Source organism: Acomys minous, assembly GCF_964271855.1.
Source record: "Acomys minous genome assembly, chromosome: 13".
NCBI classification, from domain to species: Eukaryota; Metazoa; Chordata; class Mammalia; order Rodentia; family Muridae; genus Acomys; species Acomys minous.
Window position 1 is genome coordinate 3,637,439 of NC_140495.1, and position 16,521 is coordinate 3,653,959.

Consider the following 16,521-nt stretch of genomic DNA (forward strand, 5'->3'; position numbering starts at 1 on the left):
GTGTTTGGTGAGGTGTGTCTGGTGCTGTGTCTGGTGCTGTGTTTGGTGAGGTGTGTCTGGTGCTGTGTCTGGTGAGGTGTGTCTGGTGCTGTGTCTGGTGAGGTGTGTCTGGTACTGTGTGTGGTGAGGTGTGTCTGGTGCTGTGTCTGGTGCTGTGTTTGGTGCTGTGTCTGGTACTGTGTCTGGTGAGGTGTGTCTGGTGCTGTGTCTGGTGAGGTGTGTCTGGTGCTGTGTTTGGTGAGGTGTGTCTGGTGCTGTGTATGGTGAGGTGTGTCTGGTGCTGTGTCTGGTGAGGTGTGTCTGGTGCTGTGTCTGGTGAGGTGTGTCTGGTGCTGTGTCTGGTGAGGTGTGTCTGGTACTGTGTCTGGTGAGGTGTGTCTGGTGCTGTGTCTGGTGAGGTGTGTCTGGTACTGTGTCTGGTGAGGTGTGTCTGGTGCTGTGTCTGGTGAGGTGTGTCTGGTACTGTGTCTGGTGAGGTGTGTCTGGTGCTGTGTCTGGTGAGGTGTGTCTGGTGCTGTGTCTGGTGAGGTGTGTCTGGTGCTGTGTCTGGTAAGGTGTGTCTGGTACTGTGTTTGGTGAGGTGTTTCTGGTACTGTGTTTGGTGAGGTGTGTCTGGTGCTGTGGCTGGTGAGGTGTGTCTGGTACTGTGTTTGGTGAGGTGTGTCTGGTACTGTGTTTGGTGAGGTGTGTCTGGTACTGTGTTTGGTGAGGTGTGTCTGGTGCTCTGGCTGGTAAGGTGTGTCTGGTGCTGTGTCTGGTGAGGTGTGTCTGGTGCTGTGTCTGGTGAGGTGTGTCTGGTGCTGTGTCTGGTGAGGTGTGTCTGGTGCTGTGGTTGGTAAGGTGTGTCTGGTGCTGTGTTTGGTGAGGTGTGTCTGGTGCTGTGTCTGGTGCTGTGTTTGGTGAGGTGTGTCTGGTGCTGTGTCTGGTGAGGTGTGTCTGGTGCTGTGTCTGGTGAGGTGTGTCTGGTACTGTGTGGTGAGGTGTGTCTGGTGCTGTGTCTGGTGCTGTGTTTGGTGCTGTGTCTGGTACTGTGTCTGGTGAGGTGTGTCTGGTGCTGTGTCTGGTGAGGTGTGTCCTGTGCTGTGTTTGGTGAGGTGTGTCTGGTGCTGTGTTTGGTGAGGTGTGTCTGGTGCTGTGTCTGGTGAGGTGTGTCTGGTGCTGTGTCTGGTGAGGTGTGTCTGGTGCTGTGTCTGGTGACGTGTGTCTGGTGCTGTGTCTGGTGAGGTGTGTCTGGTGCTGTGGCTGTTGAGGTGTGTCTGGTGCTGTGTCTGGTGAGGTGTGTCTGGTACTGTGTCTGGTGAGGTGTGTCTGGTACTGTGTTTGGTGAGGTGTGTCTGGAGGTGTGTCTGGTGCTGTGTCTGGTGAGGTGTGTCTGGTGCTGTGTCTTGTGAGGTGTGTCTGGTGCTGTGGCTGGTGAGGTGTGTCTGGTGCTGTGCCTGGTGAGGTGTGTCTGGTCCTGTGTTTGGTGAGGTGTGTCTGGTGCTGTGTCTGGTGAGGTGTGTCTGGTGCTGTGTTTGGTGAGGTGTGTCTGGTGCTGTGGCTGGTGAGGTGTGTCTAGTACTGGGTCTGGTGAGGTGTGTCTGGTACTGTGTCTGGTGAGGTGTGTCTGGTGCTGTGTCTGGTGAGGTGTGTCTGGTGCTGTGTCTGGTGAGGTGTGTCTGGTACTGTGTCTGGTGAGTTGGGTCTGGTACTGTGTCTGGTGAGGTGTATCTGGTGCTGTGTCTGGTGAGGTGTGTCTGGTACTGTGTCTGGTGAGGTGTGTCTGGTGCTGTGTCTGGTGAGGTGTGGCTGGTACTGTGTCTGGTGAGGTGTGTCTGGTGCTGTGTCTGGTGAGGTGTGTCTGGTATTGTGTCTGGTGAGGTGTGTCTGGTGCTGTGTCTGGTGAGGTGTGTCTGGTACTGTGTCTGGTGAGGTGTGTCTGGTGCTGTGTTTGGTGAGGTGTGTCTGGTGCTGTGTCTGGTGAGGTGTGTTTGGTGCTGTGGCTGGTGAGGTGTGTCTGGTGCTGTGTCTGGTGAGGTGTGTCTGGTGCTGTGTCTGGTGCTGTGTCTGCTACTGTGTCTGGTGAGGTGTTTCTGGTGCTGTGTCTGGTGAGGTGTGTCTGGTGCTGTGTTTGGTGAGGTGTGTCTGGTGCTGTGTTTGGTGATGTATGTCTGGTGCTGTGGCTGGTGAGGTGTGTCTGGTGCTGTGTCTGGTGAGGTGTGTCTGGTGCTGTGTCTGGTGCTGTGTCTGGTGCTGTGTCTGGTACTGTGTCTAGTGAGGTGTGTCTGGTGCTGTGTCTGGTGAGGTGTGTCTGGTGCTGTGTCTGGTGAGGTGTGTCTGGTGCTGTGTCTGGTGTGGTGTGTCTGGTGCTGTGTCTGGTGAGGTGTGTCTGGTGCTGTGTCTGGTGAGGTGTGTCTGGTGCTGTGTCTGGTGAGGTGTGTCTGGTGCTGTGGTTGGTAAGGTGGGTCTGGTGCTGTGTCTGGTGAGGTGTGTCTGGTGCTGTGTCTGGTGAGGTGTGTCTGGTGCTGTGGCTGGTGAGGTGTGTCTAGTACTGGGTCTGGTGATGTGTGTCTGGTACTGTGTCTGGTGAGGTGTGTCTGGTACTGTGTCTGGTGAGGTGTGTCTGGTGCTGTGTCTGGTGAGGTGTGTCTGGTGCTGTGTCTGGTGAGTTGTGTCTGGTGCTGTGTCTGGTGAGGTGTGTCTGGTACTGTGTCTGGTGAGGTGTGTCTGGTACTGTGTTTGGTGAGGTGTGTCTGGAGGTGTGTCTGGTGCTGTGTCTGGTGAGGTGTGTCTGGTGCTGTGTCTGGTGAGGTGTGTCTGGTGCTGTGTCTGGTGAGGTGTGTCTGGTGCTGTGGTTGGTAAGGTGGGTCTGGTGCTGTGTCTGGTGAGGTGTGTCTGGTGCTGTGTCTGGTGAGGTGTGTCTGGTGCTGTGGCTGGTGAGGTGTGTCTAGTACTGGGTCTGGTGACGTGTGTCTGGTACTGTGTCTGGTGAGGTGTGTCTGGTACTGTGTCTGGTGAGGTGTGTCTGGTGCTGTGTCTGGTGAGGTGTGTCTGGTGCTGTGTCTGGTGAGTTGTGTCTGGTGCTGTGTCTGGTGAGGTGTATCTGGTGCTGTGTCTGGTGAGGTGTGTCTGGTACTGTGTCTGGTGAGGTGTGTCTGGTGCTGTGTCTGGTGAGGTGTGTCTGGTACTGTGTCTGGTGAGGTGTGTCTGGTGCTGTGTCTGGTGCGGTGTGTCTGGTATTGTGTCTGGTGAGGTGTGTCTGGTGCTGTGTCTGGTGAGGTGTGTCTGGTACTGTGTCTGGTGAGGTGTGTCTGGTGCTGTGTTTGGTGAGGTGTGTCTGGTGCTGTGTCTGGTGAGGTGTGTCTGGTGCTGTGTCTGGTGAGGTGTGTCTGGTGCTGTGTCTGGTGAGGTGTGTCTGGTGCTGTGTCTGGTGCTGTGTCTGGTACTGTGTCTGGTGAGGTGTTTCTGGTGCTGTGTCTGGTGAGGTGTGTCTGGTGCTGTGTCTGGTGAGGTGTGTCTGGTGCTGTGTTTGGTGATGTGTGTCTGGTGCTGTGTCTGGTGAGGTGTGTCTGGTGCTGTGTCTGGTGAGGTGTGTCTGGTGCTGTGTCTGGTGCTGTGTCTGGTGCTGTGTCTGGTACTGTGTCTAGTGAGGTGTGTCTGGTGCTGTGTCTGGTGAGGTGTGTCTGGTGCTGTGTCTGGTGTGGTGTGTCTGGTGCTGTGTTTGGTGAGGTGTGTCTGGTGCTGTGTCTGGTGCTGTGTCTGGTGCTGTGTCTGGTGACGTGTGTCTGGTGCTGTGTCTGGTGAGGTGTGTCTGGTGCTGTGGCTGGTGAGGTGTTTCTGGTGCTGTGTCTGGTGAGGTGTGTCTGGTACTGTGTCTGGTGAGGTGTGTCTGGTACTGTGTTTGGTGAGGTGTGTCTGGAGGTGTGTCTGGTGCTGTGTCTGGTGAGGTGTGTCTGGTGCTGTGTCTGGTGAGGTGTGTCTGGTGCTGTGTCTGGTGAGGTGTGTCTGGTGCTGTGGTTGGTAAGGTGGGTCTGGTGCTGTGTCTGGTGAGGTGTGTCTGGTGCTGTGTCTGGTGAGGTGTGTCTGGTGCTGTGGCTGGTGAGGTGTGTCTAGTACTGGGTCTGGTGACGTGTGTCTGGTACTGTGTCTGGTGAGGTGTGTCTGGTACTGTGTCTGGTGAGGTGTGTCTGGTGCTGTGTCTGGTGAGGTGTGTCTGGTGCTGTGTCTGGTGAGTTCTGTCTGGTGCTGTGTCTGGTGAGGTGTATCTGGTGCTGTGTCTGGTGAGGTGTGTCTGGTACTGTGTCTGGTGAGGTGTGTCTGGTGCTGTGTCTGGTGAGGTGTGTCTGGTACTGTGTCTGGTGAGGTGTGTCTGGTGCTGTGTCTGGTGCGGTGTGTCTGGTATTGTGTCTGGTGAGGTGTGTCTGGTGCTGTGTCTGGTGAGGTGTGTCTGGTACTGTGTCTGGTGAGGTGTGTCTGGTGCTGTGTTTGGTGAGGTGTGTCTGGTGCTGTGTCTGGTGAGGTGTGTCTGGTGCTGTGGCTGGTGAGGTGTGTCTGGTGCTGTGTCTGGTGAGGTGTGTCTGGTGCTGTGTCTGGTGAGGTGTGTCTGGTATTGTGTCTGGTGAGGTGTGTCTGGTGCTGTGTCTGGTGAGGTGTGTCTGGTGCTGTGTCTGGTGAGGTGTGTCTGGTGCTGTGTTTGGTGAGGTGTGTCTGGTGCTGTGTCTGGTGAGGTGTGTCTGGTGCTGTGGCTGGTGAGGTGTGTCTGGTGCTGTGTCTGGTGAGGTGTGTCTGGTGCTGTGTGTCTGGTGCTGTGTCTGGTACTGTGTCTGGTGAGGTGTTTCTGGTGCTGTGTCTGGTGAGGTGTGTCTGGTGCTGTGTCTGGTGAGGTGTGTCTGGTGCTGTGTTTGGTGAGGTGTGTCTGGTACTGTGTTTGGTGATGTGTGTCTGGTGCTGTGGCTGGTGAGGTGTGTCTGGTGCTGTGTCTGGTGAGGTGTGTCTGGTGCTGTGTCTGGTGCTGTGTCTGGTGCTGTGTCTGGTACTGTGTCTAGTGAGGTGTGTCTGGTGCTGTGTCTGGTGAGGTGTGTCTGGTGCTGTGTCTGGTGAGGTGTGTCTGGTGCTGTGTCTGGTGTGGTGTGTCTGGTGCTGTGTCTGGTGAGGTGTGTCTGGTGCTGTGTCTGGTGAGGTGTGTCTGGTGCTGTGTATGGTGAGGTGTGTCTGGTGCTGTGGTTGGAAAGGTGGGTCTGGTGCTGTGTCTGGTGAGGTGTGTCTGGTGCTGTGTTTGGTGAGGTGTGGCTGATGCTGTGGCTGGTGAGGTGTGGCTGGTGATGGCTGGTCCCGCTGTATCCACAGTCAGGAGGCAGACAGGACATGAAGCAGGGACAAACTGAAAAACCTTGCTGGCCATTTCCCAGTGACCCACTTCCTTCTCCAAGGTTCCACATTCCGAAGACTCTGCTATCTTTTAAAATAATGCCAGGGGGCTGGAGAAATGGCTCAGTGGTTAAGAGCACTGTCTGCTCTTCCAGAGGTCATGAGTTCAATTCCTAGCAACCACATGGTGGCTCACAACCATCTATAATGTGAGCTGATATCTTCCTCTGCCTGCAGATGTACATGCAACAGAGCACTGTATACATAATAATAAATAAATAAATCTCTGAAAAACAATAATAAATAAAATAAATAAAAGAAAATAATGCCAGGAACTGAGGACCAAGTGTTCAAACACACGGTCTGTGGGTGGAGTCACATTCAAAGCCCACACCCAGCTCCCCCTTAACCTCCAGCCTCAAAGTTACTTCTTTCCTTGGCCTTTTTCTTGATGTAGAACTCTTCTCCTCTCTGTCTGGATTATACCCATAATGCATGTCCTCAAAATACACAGTAACTTTGACAAGAAGTATCACTTTTCCTGTGACTGAATCTTGCCAGCGTAGCCTAAGTCTCAGGCCTCACTCCTCTACCTGCCAATTGTCTCACAGTTGGCTGGTTGGGGCCGGGACAGTCCCACTGACTTAAGGCTGTTCCAAGTCAAGTGTCCCACACTAAGCAGGCCAGCCTGGGCAGGCTGTCACAGAGATAAGAGGAGCAGAAGTGTCACATCTCCCAGCATTCCATTGGATCCAGCCATTCCCACGGCTGGATGCAAAGAGAGAGGGAGGTTATAGGAAGTCATGACTTCCAAGAGGTCGCGTGCACGGCAGCAGGAAGGGGTGAGGGTGAGGGCTCAGGCCGTGGGCGTGCACGCGCGCTACCTTCGTGCTGTTCTCTTTCATTTCTTTTCCGGGTGAAGGAGCGAAGTGCGTTCAGTTGAGAGCTTGGCCTCATTAATAGTGGGGAACACTGGTTAAAAATTTTGCTTATTTTTAAAATATATAAGGGATGAGATTTATCCATGGGTGTATTGTTCTGAGTTTAACCTCAAATTATACATACCACAAAGAAGACAGAACTAATCCGTTCTCCCCACCTCAAACTCTTTCAGTCTCTGACATTTTGAAAAAGCATGCCAGGGTGCTATTTCCAAAGTTTGTTTGTTCGTTTGTTTTTAGATAAAGGTGCTAAAGCTTCAGCAATACCCCTGGGACAGTCTACAGCCAAAACTTTGGATAAAGCAACAGGGTCAAAGCCTCTTGCGTTAGATGGGGTGTGTCATGGATGGTTCCGTGCCCCATGGAAACTGCAGTAATACATTTTAAGAGTACCCACACCGAGTGATCTCAGCGCGAAGAAACCTTCAGTCTGGCATCTTACAAAAAAAAAAAAAAAAAAAGTAAAAAAAAAAGTAGAAGCCCTGAAAGGTTTAGTGCCAGGGAAAGAGCCAGAGCAAAGTCCCAAAGCTTTTGCTCAGCCCTGTGTTCTTCCTGTTTGTGGGGACTTCTCTTACTATTGACTCCTCTGCTCTACAACACTCGCCTCCATCCTCCTGAAAATGGACTGGCCTCTGAGTGTGCGGTCCCCATCACTGCCGGCAGACACTGAATACACACCCTTTCTCCATAGAATCCTATTTGGTGCTGGCTGCCCTGCCCTGTGTCCTCTAGGCTTACAAAGCAAGTGATCTTCGTGGCTGGAAATTCTAATCTGCAGCATGATCGTTCCCTTCCACAGAAATGCTCCTGAGCTCTGCCTATCTCTCATCTGGCAGGGCCTGCTTCATTAAATCTGGGTTCACCCTATCAATCCTGGGCTGGCAGTGGTGTGGGAGGCAGTGGGGGGGGGGGAGGCGGCAGCTGTTTCTGCTGTGACACTGCTGGCATTTGGGGACGAGCCTATAAGGCAGTTATCCAGATGCTAGATATGAGGTAGGCTGTCCCTACACTTTCCACCAAGGTCTCTGGTGGTGCCTTTGACTCAGAGGTGCATCTTCATGGGGCTCTTGGCATCCATGGAACTTTGCAGTATCTTGGGCATCATGTCTTGGTGGTCAGAGGACATAATGACCCCATCATAACCCTGGCTGATTCCTAAACAGTGATTTACATTTACAGAATGCGTCTAGAGTGTGATCTAGTGAAGGAAAACGGTCCTTCTGTTCCAAAAGCGAGGCCCCGGTGGTGTCCAAGGTGTGGGTGGGACCCTGGTGGTGATCCCCAGGTGCTGTAACCAGGTTTTGAGCTCTCGCTATGTGGTTAGTGGGTCAAGGCAAAACTGTTGAAAGCGGAGCATGTGATAAACATGATATCCTCATTACAGGTCGGCACCTCTGGGTTGTATTTCTTCTGCCTGGCTGCAAGGAGAAAGTCGTCTTCTCTGCAAGGCCCTCTGCTCTTGAAGGCACCAGCGTGGCTCGGTAGGCCCTGCTGCCACATCCCGCTGGAAGTGTGCCTGCCTCACCTACCGATGTCTCAACATTCCTGTGAGGAGGGTAGGGGAGCTGTGACTGGGGGTATCATATCACAACCAAGCCAGCCATCCTTTGGAGCCTTTTCAAGGCTCACCGCCCTCTCTGCTGCTGTCACCAGGATGTCAGCGTCCAAGTTAGCACAGGGCCCCAACCCAAGGAGACGGCAGCTGCATTGACAGCCCAGTGAGTGGCCCACCCTGGGGACCCACCGTGGGAGCCTCAGCTGTCACCTTCCTATGGCCTTCCACTGCCCCCGCAGAAAGCCGGTTTCTCCCTGTTTACAAGGCCAGGTAAACTGTGAGGCAGACAGCTCTCCGTCTCCCATTGGATGTTCACATCTTAGCCCCAAGCCAAGGACCTCTAAATCCAGGCACAACTGCCATTCCAGAATGGGGGGGGGGGCGGGGGACAGTGAGCCTGCAGGGTAGCACCTGCGGGTGCCAGTGAAGGACTCAGAGTTAAATTGGAAAGGAACTGGGGTGACACGGGCGGCATGCTGTCCATCTCCCTAATGATGAGAGAAGTCGCTGGTGAGGTGAAAACCACCAGGCCCAGATCTGTGTTTAAAAGCTTCCCCGTCGTTTCCAGTCACCAGCCTAGCTCAGTGTCTAAAACAAAGGGGATAGATTATGGCACAGAATGAGGGGCACTAGTTAATTTCCCTACTGATCCCTGCCAAGTGAGCGCTTTATTCTAAGGATGGCGGCTCTCCTCGCTCTCTCTGGAGAGGCGCCGACAGACCCAAACGTCCTTACGGTTTTCTTTCCCGACTCCATGGCTTTTTCTACATACATTACCAAAATATGTATATTTCACAGTAGGAATTCAAGTCTGTGATTCTCTGTATTAAGGTCACCTGGTTGATGTAACTGACTAACACACACAAGAGTGTTAGAATGTGTGGCTAGCTTGTCTGCGTAATATAGAGCCATCCACGTGGGGCATTCTAGATCTTGGCCATCCAGGTAGCTCCGGTCCAGCTCTGACCGGAACCCAGTAAAATAATCATGATAATTTCATGTTTCTGTATCACCTTTCATCAGGGAAGATGAAAGGGCTTCACAAAGTCGGGCGCCCTCTTTGATCTATCTCCTGTCTAGTGCACTCAGATCCATTGTATATTCCACACCCACTCTGCAGATGGCTCCCCTTACGTGGAGCAGCAGAGAGCCCCCACCACCACCACAGCAGCTGCCAGGAGGACCGAGGATCGCCCGCCAGAAGGACCCTTGGTGGCGATTCTGCCGAACTGTCATTGAGGCGAGAGGGAAGGATTCAGGAGCTGCTGCGGATGGATTTTGGATGGGTGTGGGCACTGCCTGAGGCTCTGACTTTGCTCCCTTCTGGGCACACCCAGTGCTTTGGTTCTCAGCTGCATGAGAAAGACTCTGAAATATATATCCCAGGCTCACACATTCTCGAGCCCAGCCAGGCATCCCAGCTGTCCCCCAGGCATCTCCAGCCTCGGGTTTCACTGGACACAGCGTCCAGCACATGTGATGTGTTGACCGGGGTTCTGTCCTGGCCATCCCTCCCAGAGAAGTTCCTTTTCCTGACGTCCCGTTCCTGCTGTTAAGAGTGACAGCTGTGAGGAAGGTGGCCAGGGGCTGTGTGCTTTCAGGAAACCTGCATTTCAGAGAGGGGAGGGGAGGGTGCCCCCAGGAGGAGGAGACCTTTGGGGGCTGTGAGGTTTGGTGGCGACGGCACAGGGCTGTGGGTCTCCTTGGACAACAGGGTCAACACTGGCTACCCTGAGAAGAGGGTGGGAACAGCAGGCTCTGAGGCAGCAAAGAAGCTTCTGGAACAGAGAAGCTGCTGCCTGCTGATGTTACTGGAGCTGTGAGCAGAGGCCTGATCTGAGTTCAGACCGGAATAATCCAGGTCGGTTTCTATCTATTTGCAATTTCTCCCAGTACAAAAGGATAAGAGAAATAAAGCCTCCCTTTCTGAAAGTGTCTTTAAGCAAATTAATGAAAACAATCTTAACTTAATGTATATGAATAATAGCTTAACCAAGACAAGCTCCAACAAGCCTTCATCTCTCTTCAAGGAGCATTTTACACCATTTACAACGCCGGTTGTAAAAAGGGAGATTTGCTCACTGTGACCACATTGGGGAGGGGGCAGAGATGTTGAGGGGTCCCCTCAGTCCATTTGTAAGGTTTTGACCTGAGGTTTACATTTAAATAGAACAAATGATGCAGCGTAGTGTGGCCATCCTGCCGTAATGACCCATTACCCTTGTCTGCTGTTGTTTTTTTTTTTGTTTTTGTTTTTGTTTTTGAGACAGGGTTTCTCTGAGCTCTGGCTGTCCTGGAACTTGCTCTGTAGACCAGGCTGGCCTCAAACTCAGGAAGATCCACCTGTCTCTGCCTCCCAAGTGCTGGGATTAAAGGCGTTATCCTTGTCTGGACTCAGGTCTCTCCTGCAAGGTGGCCTCACAAGCTGTCCATGTGTGACATCCCTGTGCGAGTGCCTTAGCCCTTTCCTTGGCTGAGAGTCTTAGGAGGAAACTCCAGTTTCTTCAGGCCCATTGTCTCAATTGTCTGATAGCCAAGAGGAGGGACACAGGTGGGTCCTTAGAAAATTGCCACTGCTGCCCAGATAGTCAACACGGGAGGGGGCGGGGAGTACTGAGGTGGCACAGAGGATCCCACACCACAACAGGAGTGCTGCCCAACCCAAGGGAGGGTTTCCAGTACGGTGCCTGCCTGTGCCTTCCTGGCTCCCTCAGCCACCTCCGTCTGTCCTCTCTCCCTCCACATAGGCAGTGCCTGGCAGGGAATGGGGACAAAAAATTTCCCATCCTCCATCTAGGGTCCTCGACAGAGTTCCTCTCTTCAAAAAGCGGCCAAACTGAAAACAAAGAGCCCTTCAGCAATCACTGGGAAAGTACCTGGAAGCTGGGCTAGGCTGGCGCACCAGATCCGCACTTCCTCCTTCTTTAAGGATTTAACCCTTGGGGCCCACCTGTTCAGGCATGCCCACTGACGGCGAGGGTGAGAGTGGGTGGTCTGTGGAGACTGCTGCCCACCCCCACCGCCCACATGCTGAGCGTTGGAAACCATTCCCAGGGCCCCTTTCCTAGCCTGTGGAGGTCCCGCACCTCCCCACAGGGGCAGCAGGTAGCCTGTGGGCAGAGGAGAGCCTCTGTTGAGGTCATGCCACGCCCTCCTCTAAATTACTCCAGACTGTAGGAAGCAGGTTTTTATTCAGCCTGGGCCTTGCCTCAGGAGACCCCATTTTACAAGCAGCCTTTGACTCTGTTTTAAGAGAGGAGGCCGGCAGGGCCCGGGTGAACCAGGAAGCTAACTGCACACACTGCTGGCTCGCCCATCCAATGCAGACTGACTTATCTGTGGGGATAGAAACGGAACCCCCAGATAAGCTTCTTTTGAATTGAGAGAGTAGGGGCACATGGCCATATTAGAATCAGACCATCAGACACAATAGAACAAGAAACAGGAGTCAATCAATCCCTTATCCGGACCCCTGTGCGCCACTCCGGGGAGAGGTGGGAGCGGGTGTAGAAGTGGAAGGTGTAGATACAGATTAAGGGGGCTGAGCTTTGTGGGGGACATTCGAAGGCACCCACTGCCCTGTTTTAATGACTTTATATTTATAAATCCTGCTCTTTTCAGTCTCCCAGGAAGATCTCCTGCCCACAGGGGAAATGGCTCCCCTCCCAGGAGACCGCCTACCAGGATTTAAACCATTCAGCCTGCAAATTCTTAATGGGCTCAGGATCAGCCTGGCTGCCAGGAGCCAATCTGTGGCATCACTGGACCCTAAGCCTGTATGGGAGGTATCCTGCCAAGATGTCCACGGCCACACAGCCCCTGGCCAGCCTGTCAGGGGGTGAGCTGTGGAAGAACAGGCAGGGAGTGGGAAGGGAGGAGCCTAGTCAGTTTGGAGCAGAGTCCATCGTCCCCTCCTGATCTGGCAGGTGTTTGAAGCTGCATTCTCGGGGTGCTGCTCTGTGGGCTCCCTGACGGCTGCCAGCCCTCCACTGGGTCCCCACTCCTGTCCAGTGGGTCTCTGTGTTAGAGCTTTTGCCACAGCTCTGGGAGCCCCAGCTCTTTCCCTCCTACCTCCCCGGTCCTGGGTTCTGCAGGGAGAACCTCCACCCAGCCATCCCTCACCTTGCCACAATTGCCACGCTGTCAGCGGTGTGGCCTTTTTTCCTCTCCCACAGTTCCCAGAGTGGCACATCATTCTGGGAGGTCCCAGGGAAACCACCGAACCATCTGGGTAAATCTGAGGCAGTTATCCCCTCCCTCCCTCCCCTGAGGTAGAAAAGGAAGGCCCTGGCATAGATACAGCATTTTCTCATATTCTTCCACCGTACATCTGTGCTCTTGGATCAAATGAGATGGAACTCAAGAACCCGGAGGCTGGTTCCTGACAGTCTTCCTGCAGCTTCCTTGCTCAGGGTCGGGGGTGTGGGGTGTGGGGTGTGGGGGAGGGCTGGGGGTCAAAGGTCATGGGCCGGGGGTGGGAGGGTGGGGGTTGCCAAATCATGGTATTTCCCAGGTGAGCGCACATTTGCTGCTTCACATCCTGGCTGGGCGTGCTTGTTTGCTGCGGGGGGGGGGGGGGGGGGCAGGGGGGGTAGTTTGATTTGGTTGAATTTCTTTTCTTTCTTTCTTTTTTTTTTAGATCAAAACATTTATTTACTTATTTTTTTTTTTGTTGTTATAAAAACAAAAATAAATCCAAGCAGATAATGAAATAAACATTCTGCAAAGTATCCCATCCTGGTCTCTCTGTCCTAGAATTTAACCCACAGTCCATGTTTAAGGTTCTTGCAACATCTCTGGATGCTATGAAGTCTCCATCTTGTATCCATGCTTCTCTAGCTCAGCGCGTAACTGATTGGAGAAGTCATCTTCTACATTGTCATCATCCCAGTTGTCCTCCCAGACATGTGCATCTTCATCTTCATCTAAGCCAGCCCAGTCTCGCTGCGGCGTGGGGGCCCCTCCCAGCGATGAGGCACAAAACTCTGGCTGCACTGGCACAAAACCTGGAGCGACGGCTACCAGGACTCTGAGGCCCGGACATCCGGAGGGAGGCCTCGCCGGGATCCGCGGCGCCCGGCGCAGCTCAGCCCCGCGCACTCAGCGAGCAGGCCCGGCGCCGCCCCACCTTGGTTGAATTTCTTGAGACAGGGTTCCACTTTGTAGCCCAGGCTAACTGCAAAATACTATTCTACCTCAGCCTCCCTGAACGCCAGGATAATACGCATGAGCCGCCATGCCTGGCCATCGCGAGCTGGTTTTTTATCTGACCCTTCGAAGACACTGGAGAGGGAATGTCACGTCTCACTGTGAGCAAAACCAGAGGCCCCAGTCAAAGGAAAGAGTTAAACATATTTGCTGTGAAGTTCCCCCCTCCCAGCCCCTCTTACCCTAACCCCCCACCACACCCCCTGTGAGAGAGACAAGGGCAAGCAAGGTAGCACAGTGGGTAGAGAGGCTGCTAACCCTGTTTTCCTGATTCCCAACCCAGGGCACCTGTGTGGTGGGAGGAGCAAGCCAACTCCATAAGTCATCCTTGGACATATGTTGTTGCACACGGTCACACACATACACATACACACACACACACACACACACACACACACACACACACACACACCCTAATTAGTGAAAATCAATGTTAGAGCTGTGTGTGACTCTGACTCCCCAGAATTATCTTTCCTCTAAATGTCCCAGCACTCTAGCCTGGGTCACCAAACAAATCCCAACTCTCTGAAGTTTGGGGAACTAAAATACCTTTAAAGAGCTCTGGTTGTGTTACAGAAAAGAGATGTTTCTAAAAATACCTGAACCTTTACATTTTCCTCCTGAGGGGCCAGCAGGAGCCTCTGCCCCCCACGGCCAGGTCCACCCCATTAGAGCAAATGAAAACACAAGTCGGATGATTGATAGAAGCCAGTCTTCCCGCAGCCTTTATAGCACCACAGCTCTGCCCTGTTGCTGCCGGTTCGTATAAATCAGAGGCTCCGCCAAGCCAAGCCACCAGGAGAAACAGCTTTGATGGGATGAAACATCCGTCACCCCAGGCCCAGTGCTCAAGTCCGAGTGTGGGATTGAAACAAGAGAAGGCGCTCCGGTTAAACACATCTGATGACCAGAGAAGCCTCAGAAATAGTATTCCCAGACAGTATACGTGGAATATTCAAAGCCAAGAACCCCTCTGGATGGAGGGCATCTCTGTAGACAATCATAGCTGTGTGTGATGTCCGTGGGCCATGCTGTCACCAGGAGCCATGCTGGAGTCTGTGACCCAGGTTGCCACCAAGGGCCATGATGGTGTCTGGGCAGTGTTGATGTCCGTGATCTGTCACCAAAGACCATACTAAGGTCCATGCTCTGTGTTGCTGCCATAGGCCATGTGAAGGCCCATAGTCAGTGCTGTCACCAGACACCATGCTCCGTGCTGCCACTTCTTCTGCAATGGTATTGATGACAGCACACTCACAGCTGAGAATGAGAGTCACAGAAGGCTTCTGTGACAGCCCCTATATCCACCCCACATCAACAGAACAATCTAGACAGGAAGCCATTGGAGAGAACTCTGAAAGACTGTGACAGGGTGCTGAAATGTAGCTCTCCATAGCCGATGGCTTCTGGTGGGGATCATGGTGAGGAAGGACTCAGTTTCCTTTACGGGGCTGACCACTGAGAGTTTAACCGTGCTCCAGTGAGTATATGGGCAACACAAATAGGAATTTTTTTCCTTTCCTTTCCTTTCTTTTCTTTTCTTCTTCTTCTTCTTCTTTTTGGTGAGGGGAGAGGTCACAAGGGTGGGTGGGGGGACTGGGAAGTGAATGTGATTGTGGTGCATTGTGTGAAAATAACACACACACACACACACACACACACACACACACACACACACACACACGATAAAAACATTATGTTGAAAAAAAGAAAGTCATGGCCTTGGGCTGGAGTGGCCAGGGGCTCAGGAGAGCCAGCACTCCCATAGGGGTTGTAAGGGCTAGCGTTCAATCCCCAGGACCTCGTAAGAATGTTGGGTATGGTGGTGCACACCTGTAAGCCCAGTGCTGGGGAGGCAGAGACAGGACGGTTCCTGGCACTCAAAATGGTGAGTGAGCTCCATTCAAAGCTGGTGGCTAGTGCTCCTGAGGGTGACCCCTGAGACTGTCCTCTGATGACCTCCATGTGCACAGGCATACAAGAAAAACTGACCTTTCTTCTTCCCTCTGTGCAGCCAGGAGACGCCATCCCTCAGGTCAGAAGGCTGGTCACTGTGAGGCTTTCTTTCCTCATCCCAGATGCACATCAGCTCCAGCATGCGCTGCCCCAGCAGCAGGCCCAGGGACAAGGATTTGAATGGGGATGGTTCATTTGGAGAAGAGATTCCCAGGAAACACTGCTAGGGTGGAGAAGGCAAACAGGTAATATAAGGAGCCAACAAAGCAGACAAAGGTTCATCCTCAAAGAAGCCGCCTTGCTGAGGGACCAGGGGCAGGGCTGGGATATTTGGGTGCTTGGTTTTACATTTTATCTGAATGAGTGCTTTGTCTACACCACATGAGAATGTGCACCACATGTGTGCAGTGCCTGTGAGGGCCAGAAGAGGGCACCAGATTCCCCAGAGCTGGAGTTACAGACAGATGTGAGCCTCTGTGTGGGTGCTGAGAACCTAGCCCAGGCCCTCTGCAAGAACAGCAAGTGCTCTGAGCCGTTGACCCATCTCTTCAGTGCTGGGCAAGATGTCAAGCCCCCAGCAAAATGGGTCCTCTCATGGGGACGGGTGGAGACAGCCCAGCCATCTGAGAGCTCCAAGGCCAAGCCTTGCACGTGCCAGCAGCTGGAAATGGTAAATGCCATCGCTGGCTTTGTGGTGCAAGGAATGGTGTCCCCTGGGGAGAGCTCCATGGCAGGGTCCTGTTGCGGTTAATTTGTAAGTAGGACCTAATAAATACTTATTATCAGCCCTATAATTATTATTGCGGCAGTATTTTTTTTTACAGTGGTATTTTCTAACCTGCTATCAATCAATAAAAACACAGACACCTGTTGTATTTTAAAGTAGCCTCGGTTTACCTGGGGTAGGGTAGGTATGAAGCCCCTAAACTGCCTCCCATCTCTCCGCCCCAATCCCACGCCATCTGCTTCTGATAATCTCTATCGAGCTCCCTCCCATCCATAATCCCAAATACTTGCTAATGTTCTTCATCTGGGCCGAATCCTCCATCCACGCCGGCCGTGTGCTTCTCCTCCACCTCACCCATGGCACAACCTTCCTTCTGCTCCTCCTCTGCTTTCTTACCTTTCTCTTTCCCAGGATCCTTCACTCCCAGCCCACAAGCCTTTGCCATGCCTACCTTCTTACGGCCCTGCCCAGGTATCAGCTTTTTATTGCTCAAACAGGGAGGCGCGGTTGCAAACGTCATTTTGGGGCACGTGAGTGTCATTTGCTCATTTGGGCAGCAACCAGATCCTGGGGGGCAATAATTAGCACCAGACCAACCCCCAGCAGGGTCCATTTGAATTTATGATACTTTTGAGGTCCTGTGAAAAAGTGTCACCAGTCTGGTCATATAGGCCCATAGGATAGGCTAAAGGGACAGAGGCAGCGGGAGGCCAGCCCAGGATACACTTTTAAAAAACAAAACAAAAAGCTGAGCACTGTGAAATACATCTTTAATCCCAGCACTCAGA

General features: G+C 53.0%; 1 protein-coding gene across 1 annotated transcript; it reads right to left on the minus strand.

The window, feature by feature from the left end:
* Positions 1-12,522: 12,522 nt before the first annotated feature.
* On the minus strand, positions 12,523-16,253 carry LOC311580757 (uncharacterized protein; the record flags this gene model as incomplete). Its single annotated transcript, XM_084752418.1, has 3 exons — positions 12,523-12,941; positions 15,043-15,229; positions 16,185-16,253. 3 exons carry the CDS (start codon positions 16,251-16,253, stop codon positions 12,646-12,648), a joined length of 552 nt encoding a protein of 183 aa, XP_084608544.1. The 3' UTR covers positions 12,523-12,645.
* Between the last annotated feature and the right edge of the window lie 268 nt (positions 16,254-16,521).